This window comes from Stereum hirsutum (genome assembly GCF_000264905.1).
Source record: "Stereum hirsutum FP-91666 SS1 unplaced genomic scaffold STEHIscaffold_4, whole genome shotgun sequence".
NCBI lineage: Eukaryota > Fungi > Basidiomycota > Agaricomycetes > Russulales > Stereaceae > Stereum > Stereum hirsutum.
Window position 1 is genome coordinate 779,409 of NW_006763134.1, and position 17,645 is coordinate 797,053.

The 17,645-nt window shown below is 53.9% G+C and overlaps 5 protein-coding genes across 5 annotated transcripts in view; 2 read left to right on the forward strand and 3 right to left on the reverse strand.

Annotated features, from left to right (window-relative positions):
- Positions 1-1,247, forward strand: part of STEHIDRAFT_52958 (uncharacterized protein) — a gene marked incomplete at both ends in the record, with an annotated part of 3,856 nt that extends 2,609 nt beyond the window's left edge. The window contains 2 exons of the mRNA XM_007301460.1: positions 274-523; positions 1,077-1,247. Of these exons, the coding sequence (XP_007301522.1) occupies positions 274-523; positions 1,077-1,247 (421 nt within the window). The remainder of the gene's footprint in view (positions 1-273; positions 524-1,076) is intronic.
- A 3,394-nt stretch (positions 1,248-4,641) lies between these two features.
- Positions 4,642-6,791, reverse strand: STEHIDRAFT_138033 (uncharacterized protein; the record flags this gene model as incomplete). The annotated part of the gene is made up of 2 exons (XM_007301749.1): positions 4,642-6,686; positions 6,773-6,791. The coding sequence occupies 2 exons, from the start codon at positions 6,789-6,791 to the stop codon at positions 4,642-4,644; spliced, it is 2,064 nt and encodes a 687-aa protein (XP_007301811.1).
- A 1,184-nt stretch (positions 6,792-7,975) lies between these two features.
- Positions 7,976-9,991, forward strand: STEHIDRAFT_138034 (uncharacterized protein; the record flags this gene model as incomplete). Its single annotated transcript, XM_007301750.1, has 2 exons — positions 7,976-7,994; positions 8,064-9,991. 2 exons carry the CDS (start codon positions 7,976-7,978, stop codon positions 9,989-9,991), a joined length of 1,947 nt encoding a protein of 648 aa, XP_007301812.1.
- A 403-nt stretch (positions 9,992-10,394) lies between these two features.
- STEHIDRAFT_109190 (uncharacterized protein) lies at positions 10,395-11,582 on the reverse strand (the record flags this gene model as incomplete). Its single annotated transcript, XM_007301751.1, has 3 exons — positions 10,395-11,328; positions 11,379-11,422; positions 11,550-11,582. 3 exons carry the CDS (start codon positions 11,580-11,582, stop codon positions 10,395-10,397), a joined length of 1,011 nt encoding a protein of 336 aa, XP_007301813.1.
- A 2,284-nt stretch (positions 11,583-13,866) lies between these two features.
- Positions 13,867-17,518, reverse strand: STEHIDRAFT_93847 (serine/threonine-protein phosphatase PP1). The gene is made up of 7 exons (XM_007301752.1): positions 17,196-17,518; positions 16,660-16,791; positions 16,324-16,554; positions 15,815-15,991; positions 15,497-15,648; positions 14,637-14,771; positions 13,867-14,568 (listed from the first exon to the last, which is right to left on the reverse strand). The coding sequence occupies exons 1-7, from the start codon at positions 17,251-17,253 to the stop codon at positions 14,458-14,460; spliced, it is 996 nt and encodes a 331-aa protein (XP_007301814.1). The 5' UTR covers positions 17,254-17,518; the 3' UTR covers positions 13,867-14,457.
- Between the last annotated feature and the right edge of the window lie 127 nt (positions 17,519-17,645).

Here is a 17,645-nt window from a genome sequence, read left to right on the forward strand (position 1 = left end):
TGGTGGTGGTGGTGGTGGTGGAGGGGTTTTTGGGGAGGGGGAGGGGAGAGTTGGGGTGGGGGTGGGGGGAGGGAGGGTGATATGATGATGGATGATGCGATGATGCGATGATGCTGATTTTTTTGTTTGTTTTTTTCTTCACGCTCCTGGTCGCAACTCTGGTCGCTCTCGTCACATCACCCTACCTCTCATTCACCTCACCTCACCTCACCTCACCTCACCTCACCTCACCTCACCTCACCTCAACTCAAACTCAAACTCAAACTCAATCAGGTACTCATGGCAAACCCGAGTCCTCGAAGTCCGCCTGGACAGGCTACCCCCCGAGCTAGGATTAGGAGTCGGAGAACCGCCGGGGGTGGGGAGTGCAGGGTATGCGACGCCGGTGATGGGTGTGGGTGTGGGTGTGGGTGTTAGCATGACGGCCGCAGGACTTGGAGGCGTTGGGATTGGAGGCGTTGGGATGGGATCGGCTGGGGTGAGTGGACTTGGGGCAGGAGGTGGAGGTGGAATGGGCGTGGGCGTTGGAGGCCGACCGCAGAATATGACATATGGCTCCGGAGTCGGGCTCGGAAATCTCACCGGGACGTCGAACACGACCACGACTACGACTACATCAGGAGGGGTAGGAAACGTGGGTTTATCTGGTATGCCATTAAGTCCGAATCCGTCGCTTTTGAATAGTGCCGGTGGTGGTGGTGGTGGGGTGGGGATAGGTGGTGGGTTAGCGCAGGACGAGGCGGGACTCGATTTTAGGACGTTGTCGCCTTATGCGGCGGGGATGGATGGGAGGCCGGGGACGGCGGGGAGTTCAGGAGGAGGAGGGGGGGTTAGTAGGAATTTGTTTGTGGGGAATGTGAGTCGCCTTCTCTCTCTCTCTTTTTCCTTGCCTTGCCTTGCCTTTCTTCCCATGTTCCACTTCTTTTTCTATGTCCGGCGGTTCGTCGTGAAATCTAAATCTCGGCCTCGGAGCTCATTCGTTTTCATCTCTTCGTTCACCCGCTCACTCGCTCACTCACTCGATTCGTGATTCGTGATCTGGGTATTGTTTATTGATCCTTCCGACGCCCCACCAGCTCCCCTTCCACTGCCAATGGCAAGACCTGAAAGACCTCTTCCGCCAAGCGGGCACGATCCTCCGCGCGGACGTGGCATTGGGGCAGGACGGAAGGTCGAGGGGGTTCGGGACGGTCGTGTTTGCGACGGATATGGATGCGGAGAGGGCGGTTAAGATGTTTAATTGGTGAGTCTTTCTTTTTTCTATTGCTCCCACTTGTGTGAGAGAGAGAGAGGGAGAGAGAGGGAGGGAGATTGGGGTGGTTTGGAGTGTTTGGAGTGTTTGGATGTTTGTTGAGTTTGGGAGTCTTGGTTTGGATGTTTGGAGAGTTTGGGAGTCGTGTGCTCATCTTTATGCCCTCATGTGCCACAGTTACGAATACAACGGCCGGCCGCTAAAAGTGCACTACGATAAATACTCCCCCTCGACACAGCCCTCCGCCCCGGTCTCGCCCATGCCGCACTCCTCGTTCTCATCGCCGTTCGCACATGGATCTGGATCCCCGTTCGGCTCGGTCTTGTCGCAGCATCAGCAGTTGCAGCAGCAGTTGCAGCAGGTTCAGTCCGGCCAGGGTCAACCAGGACTGATGCAGGGCCAAGGTCAAGCGGGAATGGGCCAAGGACAAGGGCAGGGACAGCAGGGATTAGGGCAGAGCGCACCGAGCCATATCCCGATGCCGATGGCATCGTTCCCCCAGCAGTGGAATCCGTACGATTTCGGGTATGGACCAGGGTCGGGGCCTGGCAGTCCTTATGAGGTGTATCCGCCGCATATTCAGCAGATGTATGCGATTCAGGCGCAGGCGCAGGTTCAACAAGCGCAACAACAGCAACAGCAACAACAACAACAACAGCAAGAACAACAGCAGCAGCAGCTTCAGCAGGAGGAGTTGTCGAGGTTGGCGCAGTACGCGTCTGCTGCTGGAGGGAGTGCGGAGAAGGAGCGGTTGCCGTTGGGTGTGGGAGAGTTGCCTACGCCGCCTTCGAGTGAGGGGGTCGGAGCGACGGGGAATACGCCACCGCCACCCGCACCACCGCCGCCTGTTCACTCCCTGTCGTTTCCGGGAAAGAAGGAAGAGCAATCTTCGAGGCCGGCGGCGCAGCAGCATTCGAGCGCGCCTCTGCTCGGGAAGGCTACGTCCGCTGATATCGTGAAGGGGATGTCGAACTCGGGCTCAGGGTCGGGGTCATCGACTTCACCGACTCAGCATCAAAACTCGTCAGGTTCGCATCATCCCGCTCATCCAGGCCGTATACCTCTCCCCCCTCCCCCAGCCGTCTCAGGCTTCCCGATCCCACCACCACACACGATGTCCCCCCACGCCCATGCCCACATGTCGCCCATGATGCACCACCCCCACTATCCCTACGCGCTCCCCATGCCCGTCTCCCCCGGCGGAGTCATGCCCTCACCCTTGCACCATCCACACATGATCCCCTCGCCGCTGCATCACCCCGCCGTGCACGGATCGCCGTATGCCTCACCGATGCATCATCCCGCCATGTCAATGTATCCCATGCATTCGCCCATCCACCATCCCGCTGCCGCCGCGTACGCTATGGCCATGACGCCGCACGGCTTACCCCCCATCACGCCGAGCATGCCACCGTTCCAGTTCGTGCATCATCCAGGCATGACGTCGTCTGGCTCTGTGGCGGGGATGGGAGGAGGAGGTATGCCGGGGACGCCGGGTGCGCCTTTGGGTGGGGGTGGTGGAGGAAATGGGGGTGGTGGTGGTGGTGGTGGGGCGATGGGAGGATATCAGGGGATGATGATGAGTGCGATGTTTTCGCCGGGGGTTACGATGAGTCCGGGAGGGTTCTATGGGAGACCGATCAATGCGGCTGTGGGTGCGCCTGTTGGTGCCGGGAAAGCGAACGCCAACAATGTCAATGCGAACTCAAACACCAACTCCAACTCGAATCCTAACTCTGACAACAGCCGTGGCGCTACGAGTGAAGCCACAGGAGGTGCAGGATCAGGAGAGGTGGCGGATTATTTCCCGCCGGTGCAGTACTTGCAACAGACGGAAGCGGAGTATTTCCCGGTGTTGCCGCCTGGGCCTGGCGGGAGTCGGTTGGCGAACGAGATATTGAGAGGGGCGGCGAGCGCGGGGCCAGCGAGTAACGAGTCGCAGAGTCCGGTGGCGAATTTGAACTCGAATGGGAGCTCGAATAATGCGTATGGTGCCGGGACTGGAGATGGCGATGGGAATGGGGTGAATGGGATCACGGACAGGATGGGAGGATTTACGTTGAGTTCGGCACCGGGCTCGGCGGGGTCGAGTGTCCTGGGGAGTGGAAGCGTCGCGACGAGGGAAGACGACGTGTTTTGGGTGGGGGGCTCGGGGACAGGGACGGCGACGGCGACGGCGACGGGACATGTGCCGGCGTATAGGCAGGCGAGTCTGTCGCAGGTGAGTAGCGCGGCGAAGGAGGCAGGACTGCATAGGACGGGGTCGGACCCGACGCAGAAGCATCCGTTTGCGGGGAGTGGAGAGGCGGCGAGGCCGACGACGAGTGGTGGGGTGGGGTCGGTTTGGGGGGCGGGGGTGGGACAGGGGCATGAGTTGGGCGGGGGGTGGGCAGCGGGGCCGGGGAGAGGAGGGCGAGTTTTGCGGAGGTGGTGGATGGGAGTGCGGCGGGGAGGAGAGGGTCGGCGGCTGGGTGGAGGATGTAAATGATATTTCTAGGTTTGGGTCGATCCTTGGGCGTTATAGATCGGTGGATGGCCATCCCTTCTCTTCTCTTTCTATTTTCCATTTCCTATCGTTTCTGTCCCTCATAATCTTATCGCTCCTCTCGCTTTCGACTGGTCTCGAGATCTTGGTTGGTCGTGTCTCTATTCCCCCTTTACCTTCTTACTTATTATCTCTCCTCGGCTGGTTCTGGTTCTCGGTCCCGATTCTTCTGCGTGCGGACTCTTGACTCTTCCTGTTGTCCTCGTCCTCGGTTTAGGTTTTTTTATCAGTGACCGTTTCATACCTCGATTCTGCATATCCATTTCCCCGTTCTCATCTACATGCAATTCCCTTTCTATTCTCTCAGCCTTTGGATCTTCAGTTTCGCTCTTCTCTCACAACCTAGCTGGCGGCATTTGTCATGCAATGTTCGGGTGTGGCGTATCACTCTGAATACCTTGTTTTGTCTTCCCAATCCCCTCCCACTCTGTTTTCTTTCCCTTTTTCGTATTGATTTGATTTGATTTGATCTGTCTTTCTCTGTCTCTAGTTCGCCTTACTTATTAGCCTAGCTCAACAATGATCATCTGTATCGAATGCAATCTAAATGCTCTATCTCTTCTCCGCTGTCATGGTTCGAGACTGTTTTCTACTCGCTTGTGGACCTCCAAGCGGGTAGGTGGTATCTCAACTCCAAAAACGAGTCATTTGGACAGAGCCCCACAAGCAGAGCAATCGGCTGGCGCGAGCCTCAGTGATCACTGGTAATTGTATGTATCAGAAGCCGCTACTGGCTCTGCATGTATTTTTTTTGTGGAACTCCACCGTAGCCAACTGGCGAAGCCTCGTGTACTTTATGCACTTGATAAGCGCTGCATAAGCAAAGGCCGCTCTGAGCTGAGCCCTAGTCCTCACCCTCATCTTGATCCTCATCTTCCCCATTTCCATCCTCATCCTCATCTTGATCCCCAACCTCTTCCTCATCCCATCCCTCCTCCCACGCACAACGCGCCTCCCCATCCCACTCCACACACCCGTCCCCTCCAATCAACTTCCCCTCCTCAATTTTCCTCACCCACCCCTCCGGAACCCCTCCAACCACCTCCAATCGCTTAATTCGAGACCGACTCATATCCCGCCCATCGCCCTCGGTCCGCAGCCGCGCCCTCTTCTTCAACATGTCCGCCACCGAGCGCATGATCGACGGTATGACCGTCGACGCGTCGTATGTCTCCTCTACGTCCGTGTCTTTGGTCCAGTCGACGTTGACCAGTGCCAGTGTTTCGAGTTTCGGAAAGACAGCGAAAGTCTGAGGGTGAGGAGAGGGCGCTGAATCTTCGTTGGCGTTAGGGTCTTTCGTACGAGTGAGCTTGAGGTAGTCGCACATCCAGTCTATCGGATGCGTGCCCTCGAGTCGTAACGTTTTCACGTTCTCACACCGCAGAAAGCCCGTCAATCTCGACCGTAACTTCGCGTCCAAGTTCGCGGGCTTCACAGGCTCCGACTCGTCCGCGTCGGTCTCGGTCTGAGAGTCGTCGTCGTCGACGTCATCATAGGGATCCTTCAAAGGCATATTACTGCGTATATGGATCTCCTCGACAGACTCAGCAAGCAGCGCGTCTGTGATTTTCGAAAGTTCGCCTGGGAAATAAAAGCATCCATCCTGCCACTCCCAAGAATCGGATTGCTGCTCGATGGTAAGCACGGGTACAGCGCTAGCCTTCGTGTCAAAGGCTGCTCCTCGTCGGACTGCTGGTATTCTTGCGCTGTTGGAGGATTCGAGGGAAGTGCGAGGAAGTTCGGGAGGGGTGGCGAGGACTATTGTGCGGATCGATCGAACTTCGGGGTCGAAGGAGTCGGAAACAGCATCGTCGAACTTGGTGGTCAACGAGAACTTGACCTGATAGTTCAACGCATTTGTGTCGTACTGGACTCGGGCCTCTAGTATAGATGAAACGACGGCGTCGAGAGCCGCCGTCGCTTCCTCTTCTTCGTCGCGTGAAGCGCGTAGTTCAGTGAATGTGAGTTGGTAGTACGTCGTTGGTGGTAGTGACAGACAGCGAGAAATATAGACGAAGGCGGGCGAAATCCCAAAGAAACTGAGGCACTGTAAGAGTGGGAGAGAGATGGCCTGTGTGGTATGGGTTGGGTTGAAACGGTTGAAACGGTGTGACTGGTCGACGATGTGAAGGCGGAGCAGGTTGGGCATGTGTTTTAGAGTGTTGTAGAACCACTCAACACCAGCGGCCGTCTCGAAAAGCCAATCGAACTCGAGGGAAAGTTGTGTGACGCCATCCAGGATAGAATGTCGGGGGAAAGACACCAATAGCCTGACCAATGTAAGAGAGGATAACGACGGTTGAGGATTAGGCACCTCGATGTCGACCGACTCAACTGATTCGCTCTCCAACTCAAGAGCTTCCAGGCGAGGTGCATCTTCGGAGGAAAACAGTCGGATGAGTGTACGTTCCATTTCCTCCGCGCTACACTGATGAAAAACGAGCCCTAGTTGGCGTAAACGAAGGAGGTTATCAAATACGAGTTTCTTGTTCGAATTCCTTTCGGACTTCATGTCTTTCCCGATACGGAGCTTCCTAAGACATATTAGCGCGTTCCGAGAGTGCTCGAGCATGAAGACTCTGAGGCTTCTGATTTTTGTATCGATATTCGTCCAAAGCAATGGGCAGGACAGCGCGACGTGGCGCCACTGCCGACATACTCGGAGGATGCGGAGCCAGGTAAGGTCTTGCTTGTTACTATTGGAAGTAGTGCCGTGGCCACAGAACCAGTCGAGATCGTGAGTACTGCTGTAGTACTCTTGTGTGCTTCTAATATGAGGAGGTGGTCGTGCGTGATACAGGAAAATCTGAGAAAGGATTTCCGGAGGTAAACGCGTCACGGGAGACGCGTTTTGCGGTGGGAGTTCATGCTGACGGGTAGTCGGATGATCTATATAGCAGAGCAGAGTTCATGAAAGATTGGTTTGTTTCGGAATAAGCGGAAATTTGGGCATTGTCAATGAGCTAAGTGCTTACTTCGGCGTTTCTTTGCCATTTGGGCGTTTTTTGGAGACTACGAGCTGGCTCTATCTCCAACAATGATATAAGTCACTAAGTCCTACTGTAGTGTATATATCAAGAGCACCGCTAAGATATTTGTCGTTCAGATCGAGAGGACCAAGAGAAACTATGGTTACGGAGATCGTTGAACTTGTCACCGTGGCGTCTGCATGTGGTTCGAGGTTCAGCCACAGACGCGTTTTCTCCGCAACTCCGCCAAAGCTCCGCACTCTCGCTACACCGCCGGGCGTGCTAATCCTCGGCACGGCCCCCATCCGAAATACCCCGGGATAGGGACGCTGCGACCATGTGCGATCCCGGCACCGATACCATAACGAGGATTTTCGAAATTGATGTTCCAGGCTTGTCCGGCGGCCCGTGCAACAGGGCTTTTCGAAAAGGTTGTCCCAAGGTTGCAACGTCCTCCCCTCTACGTATCCGCTTAGTCAGCCGCTCCCTACCGCCTTCAGAAAGCTCTGACGACTGCATATGCTCAAGTCGCGTTCTCCTTGGGTAGCTCATCCTTCCCCGCCTCACTGAGTGTCATATACCACTCATGTAAGTACTATCCATTTAGTAGATGCCTGCTACGTCTTTATTTTGACCATCTGTCCGTCCAGTCCGTCTTCTATACCCTTGGAAAAAACAGCAGCGGATGAACGTATTCAAGGTGTCTCGCTAGTTGTGTACGCCTCTATGGTCTAGTGGTTTCGCTATAGGTTTGTTCTGTGCCCGACCGTGGTTTTAGGCCGCGCGTTCAATTCTTGCCGCGGGCAACCAGCATTTTGGGTGTTTGGCGGCTTGGCGGGAACCCTCGCAGTGCCCCATGGACAACCTTGGTACAACCTTGGCCGGCAACATCGGATCTGGGTCCGTCCGAAAAACCCCGGAACAGTATCGTGTCTGGCCTGTGACAACGTGCCGCCCGGCCGACCCTGTTACAAGGCTTCCGCCCTCCGGCGGTGTAGTCGTGACTTGCTTTCGGACAGCACATCGTGGAAAGGCTAGCTCCTTGGAAGAGGTGTTCCTACTTGACGACTGACCTTCTATACAATCTGTGGATTCCATTTTCCTCCACTATTGTCTTCAGTATCTGCGGCTCATAACTGTGCATCACTCGACTCCGAGTCTTTGCATCAATCTTCGAAGGGCTTGCATCCACCCAGAGACGTCCTTACTATGGCGAAGAAAATTCGTGGTACAACGTTCTCTTTTTGAATGCTACGGTATTGAATCATGTGAATAAACTCCCTCTATCCTTGATTAGGACGTCCCACCCGCCAACACGAAGTCATACCGCAGAACGCGTCTCCTGTGACGCGTCTATCTCCAGAGATCCTCTCGGAGATTTTCCTTTACCACGCACGACCAACGCCCGGAGGGCTGTATCAGCGTAACGGAGAGCATGATATCCACTGGTTTTGTGGACACGGCCATACTAGATGGCACGATGAATACGAGGGTCAGAAGAACCGTACCACTTGGCTACGTATCCTGCGCGTATGCCGCCAGTGGCGCCACGTCGCACTCGGTTGTGCATTGCTCTGGACAAACATTGACACCGCAATCAGGAGCCTGAGGCTTTTCATGCTCCAACAATCGAAAGAGTCTCTGATCACCCTCAGGACGATTCGTATCCAAAACGACAAGTCAGAGGGGAACAAGAAGCTCGTTTTCGAAAATCTCCCTCGTCTGCGTTGTCTAGCGCTCCATTTCCATCAGTGCAGTGACGACGACATGACGCGTACGATCTCTCAACTTCTATCACCAGGGTTTGCGTCCCATCTGGTGTCTCTCGAGTTGGCAATCGATATAAGCTCAGCGAACTATCAAAGTCTTTTCGTGCCCCATCCTCCCCCATCCCTGGCATCCCTGACGTTAACCAATCTGATGCTCACCTTCCCCCCGGATTCTACTACTCTCAGCCACATCACCCATCTCTCTCTGAAGTTTGTCCCGCTTGAAGATTGGTTCTACGATACATTAGACCGTCTGCCTCACCTACTTCGTCTCGACATCGCAAACCCCTCAGAAGACGACGAGCCCCCACCCACGTCTCGCACAATCCCAGCCTCACTTACTGAACTTCAACAGTTCAGTTTCCATGGTTTTCCGTCGTCGTATCTTTCCGTAATGCTCCTCCTATCACTCCCTCCAACAACCTACCATTGCCTCACATTCCCTGACTATTGTGGTCCTGACACTATCGAAAGTATCGAGGAAACCTCCTTGTACGGAACGATATCCGCTATACTCAGGAAACGAACTGCTAGCGATAACAACGCTTTCAACTATCGCGTAAAGTTCTCTGTGACTACCAACACGGAGGAGGGCGGCGGCGGCTTCAATCCCAGTGACCCGGAAGCGAGGTCAACTCGTACCATGATCCTCGCAACTCCCCGTCCTTCTTTATCATGCAATGACGCTACCATCACAGCCGCAGAGTGCACGACTGTAGATCCCATTCCCGTGCTCACCGTCGAGCAGCAGTCTCGTAATTGGGAATGGGCATACGGGACCAGCAAGTTCGCCGAGGGCCTTTCGAATTTGACCGAGTCGTTGCCAGTCGATGCTGTCGAGGAACTTCATATACGCAGTAACATGCCCTTGACAATCGATCACGCTGTCAACGACGAATCTGACGCAGAGTCGTCCGCCACCGAGGTCCCGCACTTCCTCACTTTTCCCAATCTACGAACGTTGCATCTCGAAGGTTTGGGTCCACTCGAGTGTGTGCCCGATTTACTGTCCCTCACACGCACTGTCGCCATGGACGTGGAGCCGGGCCAGGGCTCGGACGACGCGGAATCCATGCGCTCTCAGACTTTCACTGCATTTCCCAACCTTGAGAAGTTGGTATTGAGTAAGGTTGACTGGACCAAGGAATCCGAGATTTACACTTTCAGCGCCGAAGAGAGGGTACCGCCCGTTTTGGATTCCGTTGCGTCAGCGTTGAAAGTCAGGGCGCAGAAATACAACGGGAAACACAAACTGAAACACTTGGTGGTCATCGGCGGAGGAATACCGAAGGGGTGGGTGAAGACGGTCAGGGAGGAGAAATGGCTATCAGCAGTTGGCGGTGTAGATTGGGTAGCGCAAGAGCGGTGTGAATGGGACTATGACTGGGATGATGACGAAGAGGGGGAGGACGGGCGCGGCAGGGGTGAGGATAAGGACGAACAAAAGAACGGATAAGCGTGTCTCGAATCGATATTTGGTGGCTTAGCAGAGGGAGCGGGCGTGCACAAAGCTGCTGTGCAATCAGTAGTTGAGGAGGCGGTAGTAGGAGACGAAGTCGGGGCGCAGAAGTAGACAAGGTGGATTTCTTACATGCTTCTATGATACCACCGCGAAGTATACTTGCCAGATGCTCTGCACTCACTCTGTATATAAAGTCCGGAGTGTAGCCATCCGTAACGATACAGGAAATCAGTAAGGAGAGCTTCAAGCTTTGAATAGTGATGGCACGTTCCATGGCTTCGAGAAACGGGTGCCACCCGTTTCGTGACTGGCCATGGGTGAAGGCAAAAGCATGGTAAAGTCCAAGGGGAAGCAAATAAGTGTATAGGGTACCGACTCAAGAGACATACAGTAGAAGCTAGAATGGCAAAGACAACGACAATATCTTCTCCGAAACGACACAAGAGGCAGGACATTCAATATGACGGCGCATGCAATCAAGAACATGCCTGTGGCCCTCCATTGTAAGGGTACGAAGGTTGGGAAGCTTCGCAGTGGTGAATTGTTTAGACGGAAGTAATGCGATGCTGTCATCGGTCAAGTCACGCAGTACACATCCTGTCATTGACAGGGTCTCCAAAAATGGCATGTGTGCCAACGCAGTGACAAGCTGGGCAAGGAAGGGATTTACATCGCTGTCATCTTCTCCCGAGTGGAGCTCGAAGTGCTTGAGATTTTCAAACATGTAGAAGGACGTTGCAGGATACCCAACACGATAGAGTCGGAGAGTCGAAAGAAGAGGCGTGTGGTATGCAAATAATCCATCACAGACAATGTCACTGTCTCCTCTCCAGAACGAGGCATTTGTAAGGCGCAGCGACCTGAGAGCAGGAGCTGGAGTGAACATGAGCTGATCACAAGCGTAATCGATCTCGTCGCAAGTACCCCATAGCTCCAACCGCTCTACCCGGTTCATCATGGGAGGTACAATGGCGTCGAATGTTTCGTACATCCACTCCCTGCAGTCGGCAACGAGGACAGAAATGGCAGCGGTAGGCCCACTCCTTCGAATCATCTCTGCCGCCCATGTCCGTCCAAAGTTGAGGACGATATCTGTCCAGAGGGACCGGGTCGTCACAGCAACTTCTCTCCACAAACGAGATACGTGGGTGATCGAAATCCAGCCCAGATGGATGGGATTTTCGTTATAAAACCCATGTGAGCTCTTGTATATGTATTTGTGAGGGTCGTTCGTGGCGGCATGGATGATGATTTGTCTGAGGATTTCAACGGGAAGTGTGCTGATACCGACCCCGGAACGGTCATTGTTTGGAAAAGATTCGGATGACATCCTAAAGAAGTTTGAGTATATTGTGCGATTGCGGAAGTAGACGATACTTACAGAAGGTAGCGAGGCTCTGATGCGATGTTGCAGTGGCGTCGCAACTGTATGTGACGTGGGAGTGTTTATAACCAGTGCATTCAATATAACATCGTTCAGCCTACTGCTACGTCCGAAAGGGCCTGAGCCCGCGAAAAGAGCGCAGAACCAACGCAGTAGAAAAGTACTCACAGTGAAACAACACAGCTTCCGTTTCAGAGACATTGTGAAGAAATAATGACTCTGCGCCTGGAACAGGTGTGGAGGGAGAGAGGGGCCGCGAAGGGTTGAGCACGGAGTCATAAATATTACGGTTCCGCCGGCAACTTCTTGGAGCGGAACTCGAAACTGTTCGGCAACGGGCAGCCATCCTTCTTTCGCGCGCCACAGAATTACGATCTCACACACAACGACGACAGTCCAAAGGCCACGACGCTCTCCACACACAGAATGCAGCCTTCGGCACGCATCCTATATCGAGAGCTAGATAAGGCTGAGACTCAGACTGGTCTGATGGCAGAGACTCGTACCATGCCCTACTTAGCGAGGCCGCCGCCAGCATTGATGCACGGCAGGTTACTGCAAGTGTTTCTGCAGCCAACTGGACCTGACCGACCGGAAGTCACAAATAGTTGATTGAAATCCAGTAGGAACAGCTTGCTCTCGCATCCGTATGGGCTGCAGAGTATGCATTGCGTATTGGAGTGACCTTCGACACAGTTGTGGCAGAGGTCAATGGTTGGTCTGGTGGTGCAGTGACTTTCGATGGAGGGAGGCTCTTTCATGGGCGTGTTCAAGAGTTTCTGTCGTATCATCGTGGCTCGCAGTTTTCGACTGTGAATCTGTCTAGTATCAGGTAACGATCTCAGCTGGCACCTCTTGGACAGTCGTCGCCAATAATTTTTCATCGTGATTCCCTCCTCGAGAGGATGTTCCTTTCCGCCATGTAGTTCTGTGCATTCCATGTTCCTGGCTACCATACAATCTTATCTTCTTCACATTTCATCCATAAATCCTGCTGCAGTCACAAGCCTTCCGAGTAACGGAGCTCGAAGTCCTACGGCACTTCGCGAGCGAGTATGACCTTCGCACGCCACGCTAACTCCTTCTTTCTCTTCAACGACGATTTGAAGGCTGCGGCGCTCTCCACGTACAGGGACGCTACCACCGGTACGTATCCCTCACTTGTGAGCTGGAACGTCTGGGCACATCTTGTCTCCGTAGACTGGAGATGAGCAAGGTCAGAGGTCAATCTCTTGCATTTCCCCGTTCCCATCGCACCATAACGCCCTGTGCGTCTTCGAGACGCCCTGCAGGCCAGGACTGCATCTGTTCTCCTGCGTATCGCGAACCCGTATGACATTGCGGAGAAATACGGTGTATATTGAACTGCACTTCCGTTGCATGCCTTGGCCAGCATCTATGACATATGGGTTTCGTTCTCCTCGAAAGGGTTCTAGATGTCAGGAGCCCCCTGCAGAGAGCGAACGTCCCGTGGCCGAGGGACTGCAGTGTCGAGTGGTGCAATATGGGTATGGGGTGATGTGTTATTTGATTCTCTGTTCCTGTCGAAGTTCGTGGCTCGCGATAGATTCATCATCGCGAACCCTCCCACCTCGTGTGGTAGGCCCGGACATACCCTCTCGAATCGTCGACAACAATTTTTTCCCATTCTTTATCCTTCGGGAGACATTTTGACTTCGGTCTTATAGAGCTCGGTGAAGACTTGACCTAATTGTACAGGATGCCCGTCCCTCATGTTGATTCTTCCCAGCCTTTACTACGGTCGTGTCCAGCATGTACAACTTCAACTTCGTCAGATTTCGCTTGACGCCACATCATTTCCCCCACCCCGCATCTACTTCCCCATCTCCCCATCTCCCCACCTCCCCATCTCCCCAGCTCCTTCTCCAGCTCCTTCTCCACCTCCACCTCCATACCCGCATGCCTACCACATATTACGCTATACACATCACATTTACGATATATTGTTTCTCATTAATAAGGGCGGCCATCGTATCGAGCGAACAGACCACAGAGTCGTTTGGGTCCAGGGGGTCCTCAAGTCAAGCAGCTCAATGCTCACGAGTCGCTTATTCGGCTCTGTGGTTGACCTGTAAACTGTTCGAAGTGCCCGGAAATTCTATACTATAGCGCAGACGCTCAACCTTTTAGACACACATAGACACAGACTTGACACCCTCTGTACACAGTACGCCATTCACAATCACCAAACAAAAAAAGAGAAAAGCGGGATGGAAGTAAGAAATAAAAGCACGGAGGAAAGGGTCCAAGGAAGCACAAGGAAAATGCAAGTAGGCGTCGAGCAATAGAACAAAAGACATGTCATCGTGCGCCTCCTGGCACTACCCGTCACAGTGGTCGTAGTCGTAGTTCGTAGGCATATTCAGTCGTGCTCACTGTCATACTCAGTAACTCAGTAACTCAGTACCATACCTTTTCAGCTAGCGCAAGGGTGCAAAGAGACATGAGAGGGGATAAGTAGAAAAAAAGAGATTGGAGATTGACAGTGACTTATGTAACACGTAGTATCAACTAGTAACGCACGCGCGCGGCAAACGAAGTTACAGGCTACCGACCGGACTGAGCTGAACCGGACTGGACTGGACGGACAAGAGGACCGGGAATGTGGATCGAAATAAGAGGCGAGACGAGAGAGCGGGAAAGAAAGAGAAAGAAAAAATATAAGACAGAGGCTCGGCAGAGAGGGATAGGGACAGTGAGAGTTGACACGAGATTTGATTGGGGGACCAAACAGGCACACGGAAGGCGTGAGTTAAGGGAACTGATGGACGGAGGGTTTGGGTTTGCGGGGAGCGTGAGTTGACGAAGAGGGCAAAAGGGGAAACACAAAAACGTAGAAATAAAGAAAAGGGGTGAAAGGGGGTGAAAGGGAGGGCGGTCCGTGTAAGTTGAAGCGACGTTGTGTCTGTGGCGGGAGGAGTGGAATCGAAGCGGGGAGGTGAAATGGATGGATGTGTAGAACCATGACCAAGTCGCCCTCTCGCTCGCTAACCACCGACGACCACTATTTGCGAGCACAATCCATCGTCATCATGCGTCGTCCATAAATCCCAGTTTAACCCATCTTGCCATCCTTCTTCTTCTGTTTGCGAGGTGGCGTGACCGGTCGACCCATATTCATGCCGCCGTAGGGGTACTTTGCCTTCTTCTCCGCCGGTTTCAGAATCTGACCACCCACCGACACGATCATGGTCAGTGACACGGTCAGGGTAAGAAAAAGCGAACAGTACGCACCTGGAACGAACACAAAAGTGTCTCATCCACACTCATCATCGCACCCGCGTTATCGAACTCGCCACAATAATTCGGTGCGGAGAATAGTGTCACGAGCTGCCTCTTTGCGAAGAACTCGTAACCGTCCTCGACGACCTGTATCAAACAAAAGAACAAAGGCGGTCAGTATCAGTAATGCGACTTGGAGTACGATAACGACGGTAGAGGATGCGCCCGCAAGTCAGCCCCACTGATAAGGCCAAGGTCAGCGCCGACATGAGCGACCAACCCCACGCCACAGTCCATCCACCCAACGGCGCTCCTCGCCGTCCGGATCACCTATCACTGTCACTATCAAAGTCGCGCCAAAGATAGCCTTTAATCTCAGGCTCGATGACGCACATTCCCATGAGCACCAGATCTGGGCTGCACGCTGCCCTCACATACACCAAATATGGACACCCAATTACCACAATAGGACCGTTATGCCAGGCAGCCAAGAATAGCCACTGTCAAAATCCCGAAACAACAGGCACGCAGCTATAACGGGCCCTGAACGAAGACGATGACGACGATGGCAGGCGATCACCATAAAAAGGAGAGAAATGTCCTGGGCGTTTCCTTTTGCATCCTATGCACTTACACGCGCCCACCGAGAATAGTGAGCTCAGACTAAGAGCCCCACCAGCATCATGCATGACCATCGAACCATCGAACCATCCAGATGCAAAATGCGCCGTCGGCGAGCAACCAGGCTCATACACAATGGGAACATTCTCCCAAAATTCAGCCTCACAACTCACGACGGGTGGACAACTCGACGTCGATAGCGGGAGAAAGAAGAGGGGCAGGAAAAAATGAGAAGAAGAACAGAAACGCACCTGATGGGCTCGACATATAAGGTCCATATCATGCTTCTGCAAAAACCTCGAGACGACGTCCGGGCCGAAGGTGAACGACACTCCTCTATCGTTCTCTGACCAGCCGGTGATATCCTTGTCCGGGTCTGACCAGAGCAGATCGCACAGAAGACCTACACGCCACAGGACCGATCAACCAACCCAGCAACAAGCACAGAACAACAGTCAGCATCACAGCATAAACAACACAACCACGGCGAACAGGACACCGCGACCAACGAAGGCAAAGGCGTGCGGGGAGGATAGAAGAGGGCAGAAAGAGTAGAAGGATGCACGCACCAGTGTCCGGCACGTCCGTGGGCCGCATCACCCTCCTTATTTGCTCCATCGACTGCAAGTCCGGACTGAGCCCTCCGTGCATTGTGAAGATCTTCTCATCGATGATCGCGGCGATGGGCAAGCAGTTGAAGCAGTCCGTGAACGTCTTCCATAGCTTGATGTTATACCGCCGCTTGCCTGTTTTTGTTGGAGGACACCCGTCGACGAGGCCACGAATTCGTGCATTCGATCGTATCCGGTCCAAACCAACGATTCATCCATCCATCAATGGCGACCAGCCAGATTTGTACCCGTCGACGTAGACGAAACGCCAAGACGCCACCATGGAAACAGATCGCGCCACCCGCACACGACAACCACCAAAACCAAAGAAAAATGACGATCAGCAGACGAACCAGCGAAAAGAAACGCAATAGGGCGAAGGGAGCCGCACAGAAATCTCCACCACAGAAAAAAGACAACAAGAAGAAAAAAGGATGAAAAGGGGAAGAAAAAGGAAGACCACGCACACTCATCGTAAAACCCGTAAATTCGGTTGATACTCGCGCACTCGTGGTTCCCTCTGAGGATGAAGAAGTTTTCGGGGTACTTGATCTTGTAGGCGAGCAAGAGACAGATGGTCTCGAGGGACTGCTTGCCGCGATCGACGTAATCGCCGAGGAAGAGGTAGTTTGCTTCTGGCGGGAAACCGCCGTACTCGAACAGTCGGAGAAGGTCGTAGTACTGGCCGTGGATGTCACCTATAGTATCACGGACGCGGACGACGCAAACGCGGATAAAAAAGACGGTCGGAATGGACGGTGAGAATGGGGAAAAAAATAAATTGGAAGAGGAGGTGGACGGACCGCAGATCTTTATAGGTGCTTCGAGTTCGAGAAGGATGGGTTGGTTGATAAAGATTTCGCGGGCTCTGGTGCACAGGTACTTGATCTCGTACTCCTGTAGTTGAACGGGCTTCCCTGGCCGGTTACCGCGCACTAGACGATACGACGAAAACGGACGGCGTTAGCGAGAGATAGAGGAATGGTGGAAGACGGGCAGACGACGTCGGCGTGGAGTGATGGGGGTTTCGCGGGTGGCTGTACAGCTGAGGAACGGTATCCTAGCGCCGTTCTGCACGTCCGATAACGCGCAGGAGTGTGCGGGTATCGTCGTATGCGCCTGCGCCTGCGTACGTGCTCGCGTTGCGGATGGCGGAGTCATTTGACAGGGTGGAGCGACCTCGGCCGATAAAGGGCGCCCAAAGGCCACCTCAGCTCTCAACGACGGTCGCGACGGCGCAGAGACAGCGAAGAACGAAGACGAAAACGACAAAAAATCGGGAAAAAAGCGAAGATTGGGGACCGGAAGGGGGTTCAAGACGCGCGGAGAGACAGCTCACCCTCCAAGAGACGGTCGATGACCGAATCCAAGTCTATCTCTGTCGCCGAGTCTGCCATCCGTCTGTGCTGTCTGTGCTGTGTGTCTGTGTCGAGTGGGACGGCTGTGGGGGGACGTGCGTGTTGGTGTGGAGGTAGTGGATGCGCTTGGTGAGAAGAGTCGCGCCTGTTGTCGTTTCGGTCGGCTCGCTCGCTGGTCGTTCCAAACGGGAAGGTCGGCCTCGCTCGTCTGCGGGTGCGCCGATTTTTGTTCGATGGTCTTCGTCGGTTGTCAGTCCTCTGCGTGTTCTGCTGTCCGTGCGTCTGAGTCGTGGCCGGCTGCCAGAACCGAAGAAAAAAGGTCTGAAAAGGGCTCTAGTCGTCCAAGACAAAAATCGATAGCAGACGCTCTTCGGCCCACACTACCTACCCGTCTTCGCCCAAAACGGAAGGTCCCAAGTTCGGGCCAGATC